The sequence below is a fragment of the Macaca mulatta genome, chromosome 9 (assembly GCF_049350105.2).
Source record: "Macaca mulatta isolate MMU2019108-1 chromosome 9, T2T-MMU8v2.0, whole genome shotgun sequence".
Taxonomy (NCBI): Eukaryota; Metazoa; Chordata; class Mammalia; order Primates; family Cercopithecidae; genus Macaca; species Macaca mulatta.
This window is the reverse complement of record NC_133414.1, coordinates 78,810,671-78,819,614: the sequence shown is the minus strand read 5'-3', so window position 1 is coordinate 78,819,614 and position 8,944 is coordinate 78,810,671. Positions and strand designations below refer to the sequence as shown.

Below are 8,944 nucleotides of genomic sequence, written 5' to 3'. Positions count from 1 at the left end.
GGCCTGGGTGCAGCCCGCTGCCTGGCCAGTAGGCGGCGCGCACACGCCGTGGGGCCCGGGTCCGGGCGTGCGCGCGGCTGGTGGCAGCGGGGCCGCGCACGCCAGGGTCCGGGAGCCGGGCCGGTGCCCCCGGAGCCATTTCCGGGAGGGGCGAGGCCGGCGGCTGCCGGGCCTCCAATCTCGGCGGCGGCGGCGGCGGCAATAGTGGATTCTGGTTCTCGCGGCCTGCGGGTCTGTCGCGCGCTGAGGGAGACGCGGGAGGTGGAGCCGGCCGGGTGCTCGAGGGAAGGAGACGGGAAGCTGGTTCCGGCGTGAGGAGGTGGAGGGGCCGCCGCGGGCTCCGGGGGGCGGTGAGGGTCGGGACGGAGGCGCAGCGGGGTGAGGAGAGGGCAGGGGCCGGGTGAGCCGGGGGCGCGCAGAGGCGGAGTAGGGGCGGCTGCGGCCGGGGCGGGGGCGGGCTGAAGGCGTGGGCACCTGCAGCCGAGGTCCAAGCGAGTGGACGGCGGGCGGGCGCGGGGCCGCGGTGGGGCGAGTCTGGAGCCCACGCCTGCCGCGGGGTAGGAGTGGGCGTGGGCGGCCAGGATTTGCTGGTCCTCCGACGGGACGGGAAGGCTGTGAGGAGGGAGGGGGGACAACGAGAGCGAGGCCGTGCTGCTTCTAAAGGGAGTGCGAGGAGGCAGGACCCTGGCACCCTCGGCACCTTCAGCCCGGGTTAGGTGGCCTGGGCTGGGCTCCGCACCCCGATCGCGCGCAGACGGGGCGTTTCCCCTAGTTTCCACCTGGGTGGAATGCTTTGTGGGAGTCTGGGTCTGGATTAGTTTCATCAACTGTGGGAGGGAAACCTAGTTGCAGCAGGATTTTGATTCGCTGGTTTGGGGTGCTGGGGGTGGAGTGTGATATCTGGGAGTGAAATCTGAGCCTTCAAAGGAGGGAGAGAACCATAACTTGGCTGCTCTGGCGAATCTAGGCGGGCCGGCGAGACAGTTTAAAGCTCTAGACGTAAACAAACCTGGTTCCCTTTTACAGAGTCTGAAGAAGGGGAGCACGGAGAGGAGGCTGGAAGAGGAAGATGCCTAGTACAGACCTTCTGATGTTGGTGAGCCTTTTGCAGACATCCTCCTGGTTCGAAGGCACTTGTCTCCGTTTTTTTTTTTTTTAGTCCAAAGGATCCCAGTGTGTAGATTTCACCTCTGATGCTTACTTTTGGTAGCTGAGCATTTCTGCCACCTTTTATTTTGTTTTATTTTGTTTTGTTTTGTTTTTTTGGAGACGAATTCCCACTCTGTTGCCCAGGCTGGGGTGCAGTGGCATGATCTCAGCTCACCGCAACACCTGCCTCCTGGGTTCAAGCGATTCTTCTGCCTCAACCTCCCAAGTAGCTGGGATTACAGGCGCACGCCACCACACCGAGCTAATTTTTGTATTTTTAATAGAGACAGGGTTCTCCATGTTGGCCAGGCTGGTCTTGAACTCCTGACCTGTGGTGATCCACCTGCCTTGGCCTCTTGAAGTGCTGGGATTCCAGGCGGGAGCCACCACGCCTGGCCAACCACCTTTTATTTTGGATGAATGATCAGGATGAATAAATAGCTGAATTAAATATATCAATACAGTATATGTAGAACTTAAATTATTGAAGAGTCTTTTTCAAAATTATTGTTTTTTTAATGAGACGGGGTCTTGCTATGTTCTTCAGACTGGAGTGCAGTGGCTATTTACAGGGATAATCATAGCTCACTGTAGCCTGGAACTCCCATTTCAAGTGATCCTCTTGCTTCAGCCTCTGGAATAGCTAGGACTAGAAGTACAAGTCACCTCTCCTGGCTTTCTTTTTCATAATTCTTGCAGTTTTAATCCCTCCCTTCCCATACTACCAGAGCAGTTTTGAAACCTCTATTATTACGTTTTATCAGGGTCTGCCATATATTGGTTTATCTGAGTGTTTGTCTTCCAGATTAGAGTTATGGTTCCTCAGCAGGCAGATAAGCATGTCTTCTTTGTTTAGAGATGTATAAACACCTAGCATGGTGCTCTGAATATAGTAAGTGTTTAACAAATGCTTGTTGGATTGAACCAGTCTGAATTTAAGTTCTTTTGTTGGGCAGAGAGGTATGCCTGCTTTAGAGCTGTTTCCTCTCCTCCTGAGATCTTTCTGTGCTGTTTTACTGAGCAGGGAAGAATAGCGTTGCTAAGTGCGTTTACCAAAATGACATTTTATTTTTGGGACTTTTATGATTCCTTACGGGCTTTTTAGTGTGCGAGTTGTGGGGAGTTTATAGCTTTGAAATGGTGGTATAGATAGTGTCCGGGTTTAGTTTATTTTTTATCTTTTATTTTTTTGAGATGGAGTTTCGCTCTTGTTGCCCAGGCTGGAGTGCAATGGCACAATCTCAGCTCACTGCAACCTCCACCTCCTGGGTTCTCCTGCCTCAGCCTCCGGGTAGCTGGAATTATAGGCGCACACTACCATGCATGGGTAATTTTTGTGTTTTTAGTAGAGATGGGGTTTCGCCATGTTAGCCAGGCTGATCTCAAACTCCTAACCTCAGGTGATCCACCTGCCTCGGTCTCCCAAAGTGCTGGAATTACTTACAGGCGTGAGCCGCCATGCCCAGCCAAGTTTGTTTGTTTTTGTCACTTCTCTGAGTGCAAAATCAGTGGTTTAAAAACAGTTCATTTCTCTCTTTTTATCTCACTATCCCAGAGGGTGGGTTGGTGTCACTGGGAAACTGGCAAAAACTGGTAGTGAGATTCCCTTATACTGGGTACTGACATCGTAGTGGCGTTACCTATAAGGTCTGCAGGGTGGATAAAGAAGAGAGAAACTAAGTTTTGATCCATTGTGATTTGAGGCAAGGAACTAGGATAATTTTAGGTAGTATGTGAGAGACATAGATGAATACTTAGGTTATCCACAGATCCCCATGAAAAGTTCATCTAAGATAGTTTCTTGCCCCAAATTTCATGGATTTTTCAGTTTTAATTAATACCCTTATATAACTTAGAATTCTTATTAAAAGACCACTATGTTAGAAATACTGGAAACTCTAAGTAAGCAAAAGGAAAGGGGATTTGGTAATTTCCCCTATCTCCTACATCCCCTTCATTCCCCTCTACCCTGTGCAATAATTTATCACCCAGAAAAAACCGCTGTGAGCCTCCTGGAAGGTTAATGCAGAGTGACTTGTGGCAATTGACAGTTTCTGTTTATCCTCTTACAGAAGGATATGTTTATGTAAATTATAGGTTTTAAACATAAGATATTTCCCCATGCACAGAGATATGCTTATTACTTCTAGGGTCTATGCATTTACTTTAACAGTCAGAACGATGACTGCTTTTACTCGGAATATTAACTTTGGAATCATTTTTGTTTTGAGGTATTTCTCTAGCTGTTGCCACCACCTTTCACCTCCTCACCTGTTAATTTAGAATGTTTAGGAGTGTTGCTTTGCTTGTTGCTGTAAGGAATTAATCCACATAGATGTGAGTGACCCTAGGCAATCATCACTTTCTGAAGACAACATACGTGTTGCATGAAGTGCTTTCACTGGAAAAGTTGTCATTCATTCCTTGACTGTAATGTATAATACTATTTGGAACTAAATGGTAAATAACCAATAACCAAGGCTGGGTTTTCAGTGGCACACTAAATCATCATTCTATGAGGTGTTTCTCTAACTTATATGATATGTAATACACATTCTTGGCCCTCCAACTGGGAAGGAAGGACCTAAGTGAATGAAAAAATAACCTCAGTGCAGTGCAGCATCTCAGAATTAGAAATAATCTTAGAAGTCATGTGATGCAGCTTCTTTTTGTTTTTTAGAAACAAGGTCTCATTCTGATGCCCAGGCTGGAGTGCAGTGGCATGATCTCAGCTTACTGCATCCTTGATCTCTGAGGCTCAGATGATTGTTCCACCTCAGCTTCCTGAGTAGCTGGGAAAACAGGCACATGCCACCATGCCCGGCTGATTTTTGTATTTTTTTGTAGAGATGGTAGTTCGCCATGTTGCCCAGGCTGGTATCTAATTCCTGGGCTCAAGGGATCCAACCGCCTGCCTTGGCCTCCCAAAATGCTGGGATTACAGGCATGAGCCACTGCACCTGGCCTGTGGTGCAGCTTATATTATACGTGAATCTGTTGAAGAGTGTCTCTGATAAATGGATATCCAGTCTCTCCTCTTTTCTGCTAATGGAATAAGTGAGCAAAAGCTAGGAAACAATGCACGGTGGATTCAGGAATAGTAATGTTAACTCTGATAGCTAACATTTATTGAGTGTGTATTACATGTTAAGTGTAGGAATACTGTACTTACTTATTTTTCACAAAAACCTTTGGCATCATTCTTTTACAGGTGAAAAACTCGGCCTGTAGAGGGTAATCACAGCAGTTGAGTGGTGGAGCCAAGTTTGACCTCAGTTGGTCTGACTTCAGATCCCTCCCTCTTGCCTACTTTGTGTCCTTACCCCTGGTAAGGGTAGAGGTTGCTGACCATTAAGACTGATGGGAGAGGGTCTGTGTGGAGCAGATGGGGTAGGATAGCTCCGCCCTCTAGGGGGCACTTTGGGAGTGGGGGACTGCGGGAGGAGGGAATCTTTTTTCTTCTAGTGTAGTCTTGTCTGAAAATACATGTTTTATTATTAACTCTTGTTTATTGGGTCAGGCATGGTGGCTCATGCCTGAAATCCCAGCACTTTGGGAGGCTGTGGCGGGCAGAGCACTTGAGGCCAGGTGTTCTAGACCAGCCTGGCCAACATGGCGAAACTCTGTCTCTACTAAAAATACAAAAATTAGCTGGGCATGGTGGCACACGCTTGTAATCCTGGCTACTCGGGAGGCTGGGGCTAGAGAATTGCTTGAACCCAGGCGGTGGAGGTTGCAGTGAGCTGAGGCTGCACCACTACACTCCAGCCTGGGCGACAGAGCAAGACTGTCTCAAAAAAAAAAAAAATTGTGTTTCATTTTCCTTTGTGTCGCATTTAACGAATTATATTGAAATTTTAAAATTTGTGTCTGCAGATATAGTATTATAATCTTTAAATGCTATTTCAGAATAGCAAAAGGGCATTACAGAATATTTGTTATAAAAAAAGGACTTTGGGTCATAGGGTTGAAAACTACTTGTGTGGACAGTATGCTGTGAGAGAAGACCTGGAGATGACCTGGAGTCCACATATACCAAGCCTTGAATCCGGACTGACGGGCTCAGGCTATCAGCCCTCAGTGTGTTCCTGCCCTCAATTTTGTCCTCATTTGATTAGTATCGTTTGCTTGCCTTTTTCCATTTGCTGTATGTGGGATGTCATAGACTGCAATACTTTCCACCTGTGTCTCATAGAGAATAAAATGAATATGTTCGTCTGCTGAGAGTTGTGATGATGTCAGAGGGAATTCAAGTCAGGTAGCTTTGTAGCAGCCTTTCTCCCCACTTGGCAACCATTCTTTTTATTCATACTCTCCTCCTTGGTGCTAGAGGGTGGTATCACTTTACAAGTTGCCAAATATTTGTAGTTTTTAAGAAAAACGTACTTTATAAAACCAGTCTACCCCTTAGGTGGCTTTTTTCTTGTCCCATCGGAAAATGATGAGTAAATTAGCTGGTATTCATAGATGAATCAAGATGAGCATGTGCAGCCTGGTAGTGCTAGGTGGCGTTTGAGTGATAATTACTTATCTAGGGCAGTGGTTCTTGACCAGGGGCGATTGCCTTCTGGGTGACATTTGACAATGTCTAGAGACAGTTTGGGTTGTCACACCTGAAGGGTTCTGCTGGCATCTGGTGGGTAGAGGCTAGGGATGCAGCTAAACATCCTACAATGCAGAGTTTCCCGCAAACAAGAATTATCTGGCCTAGAATGTCAATAGTGGTGAGAAACTGGTCTGAAGTTTCTTACCATAGATACCTGGATATCTGTGTAGTCTATGCTTTCATATGGCTGGGGGAATGATTCCCTTTTTGGAGGTTAACATGTCTCTTATTGTCTCACTTGGGGTTATTTTGCCCATGGGTCAAGCCCTGCTGCTCAGGAATATATATTGGAGATGGTGCAGCATGATCTTCTATAGCAGTGCAGAATTCTTTTTTTTTGTTGTTTGTTTTTGTTTTGAGATTTGTTTTGAGACGGAGTCTCGCTCTGTCGCCCAGGCTGGAGTGCAGTGGCGTGATCTCGGCTCACTGCAAGCTCCGCCTCCTGGGTTCACGCCATTCTCCTGCCTCAGTCTCCCGAGTAACTGGGACTACAGGCGCCCGCCACCACGCCCAGCTAATTTTTTTGTTTTTTGTTTTTTTCTAGTAGAGATGTGGTTTCACCGTGTTAGCCAGTATGGTCTTGATCTTTTGACCTCGTGATACGCCCGCCTCGGCCTCCCAAAGTGCTGGCATTACAGGCGTGAGCCACTGTGCCTGGCCAGCAGTACAGAATTCTTAAGAAATGCTTTCCTTTGCAACATTTCTGCACCACTCTTTTCTTGATTTGCAAACAGCAAGCTTCCCTCAGTTTTGTTTTTGGGATTCAAAAATTGAATCTTTCCAGGTCCCTGAGCGTCTTTATCTGTGACCCTTGAATCTTTTTCAGGGATGCTTTCTTTCTGAATCTCAAATGGGATTTAAGCAATAAACTGAAAGATTGACCTTAGTAGCTCTGTTCTATTATTTGAGCCTTGTGTCTTGTTTGTAGGATTTGCTAGAAGAAAGGGAAAATTCATTGGGATTGTTGATAGGACGTTAAAAAATTTGTTGACATTTGAGTGGCCATTGCAGGGTGAGCACTGTATTTGGCATTCTCCCAATGTTGTAAATGAAACAGATCTATAATCATTTCCACAGCCTTTGGTTTAAAGGAAAAGGGAGTTATAAACAGAATCCGAATCCCAGTATTTGACTTAGCTTTTCAGTCTATGTGTCAGGAATTTTTAGTAATATTTACCTTCTTAATTAGGTTTTATACAATGTAATATTATATACAGTTTGTGCACATTGGTGGCAGAATTGAGAATCAGCCTGGGTTTAAGAATTTCCATAGGGAATTGATGTGAATCAGTCTGTATGCGTAAACGTACAGAACCCAGTTACTGAGAGAAAACCATGCTGTGGGGAAAGGGGAGATAGGGGCCCTCTGAGAAGATGGAATAGTGAAGACTGCGAGTAGTTTGTGGATATATCAGTCATATCTTGGCATAATCCAACAGCGTACTAAGGGATCAAGGCACTATTTACAAGCCTGAGCAGATTTAAGGAAAACATCTAGGTGAAACATCTAGGGGCTTGCTAGCAACAGGAGAGCCATTATCGCTCTTTTTTTTTTTTTTTTTTGAGATGGAGTCTTGCTTTGTCACCCAGGCTACAGTGCAATGGCTCAATCTTCGTTCACTGCAACCTCCGCCTCCCGGGTTCAAATGCTTCTCCTGCCTCAGCCTCCCGAGTAGTTGGGATTACACTCTTAAGCCTGTGAGAGGGCAAGGAAGGGAGTAGTTTCTGGAACTTCTAGAGAGTTGAAATGAAGGAGAAGGTAACCTGTAGGAATGCCAGCCAGTGACCCAGCAGGAAAGGAATCAAGGGGAATAAATACTGGAAACTCTTTTCCTACCCTCTGATCTCCTGCTGTAGCCTCCCATTGGTCTAACACAACTGGAAACCAGAGGTTAAGGAGTCTGGTTGATTTAATTTAGAGGGTGGCATCTGCAGGCACATAGCCGAGCTGGAAAACGCTGGATGGAGGATCTGGAGGAGGAGGTCATCTGGAGGGGAGAACACCCAGCATGCTGGAGTTGAGGTCAAATTTGTCTTAAAAGGCACAAGTGAGGAGATAATTCTTGAACAGAATGTTGAAGGCGGATAGGATATGGATTATTATAGAAAGGGAATGTTCCCACTGATTTTAACAGGACAGATTCAGAGGCACACAGTTGCCACAGCTTTGGCAAGCCCAGAGCTGCTTTGTTCCAGTAGTAGCCTTAGAATCTTAATTGCCTGAAGGGCCTTTAGAAGTCCTGCAGCCCAGCTTTCTTGCTGCCTAGGGATCCCTCTACAATGCCCTGTCAGGAGTGAGGGCTACATACTTTCTCAGGGAGTTCTTTCCACTGTTGGACAGCTTTAAGTTTTAGAAAAGTTTTCGTGTGTCCAGATCACTGAATGCATCAGCTAGAATTAGGTTTGAGTGTATATAACAGAAAAACCTAAAGTAATAGAGATTTTTTAGAAGATACAAATATATTTCTTTAAGAGAAAACTGTCCCAGCGTGATGTCTCAAGCTTGTAATCCCAACACTTCGGGAGGCCAAAGTGGGCGGATCACTTGAGGCCAGGAGGTCAAGATCAGCCTGGGCAACGTGGTGAAACTCCGTCTTTACTAAAAATACAAAAATTAGCCGGGTGTGGTGGTGGGCACCAGTAATCCCAACTACTCAGGAGGCTGAGGCATGAGAATCGCTTAAACCTGGGAGGTGGAGGTTGCAGTGAACCGAGGTCGCGCTACTGCACTCCAGCCTGGGCAACAGAGTGAGACTCTGTCTCAAAAAAATTACAACACAGTACAATACAATACAGCACAACAATACAGTACTACAATACAATAGAATACAATGCAATACCAATACAGTTCCATGCCATGCCATGCCATGCCACGCCACGCCTTGCCTTGCCATGCCATGCCGATAAGGCCATTCCTGGGTCTTTGAGGCACCAGGCTGCTTCTGTCTTGTCATTCTGCTATCAGTAGTACATCACCTCCGGGGCCAGGGTAGCTGCCTGGGGTTCCACCTGTCAGCTTCGTGTTTCATTCGTGAAGAGGAAGAGGAAAGGGAAAAAGAAGGGCTTGCCCTCCATTTTAATTAAAGAAGAGCTTGCTCTCCATTTTAATTAAAACTTATTTTGGAATTTATTATGTGTACAGAAGAGTATAGAAAGCACATATCTACATTTTAATGAACAATAATAAAA

General features: G+C 46.3%; 1 protein-coding gene across 3 annotated transcripts in view; it reads left to right on the top strand.

The window, feature by feature from the left end:
• The first annotated feature begins 103 nt into the window (after positions 1-103).
• Positions 104-8,944, top strand: part of SGPL1 (sphingosine-1-phosphate lyase 1) — a 62,386-nt gene continuing 53,545 nt past the window's right edge. For 2 of the 3 annotated variants that reach the window (XM_028826520.2, XM_077946649.1), the window contains exons 1-2: positions 104-319; positions 1,027-1,096. In XM_028826520.2, the coding sequence (XP_028682353.2) occupies positions 1,070-1,096 (27 nt within the window). In that variant the 5' untranslated portion in view covers positions 104-319; positions 1,027-1,069. Of the gene's footprint in view, positions 351-1,026; positions 1,097-8,944 lie in introns of all 3 variants that reach the window. The other variant, XM_028826519.2, reaches the window with a different exon arrangement.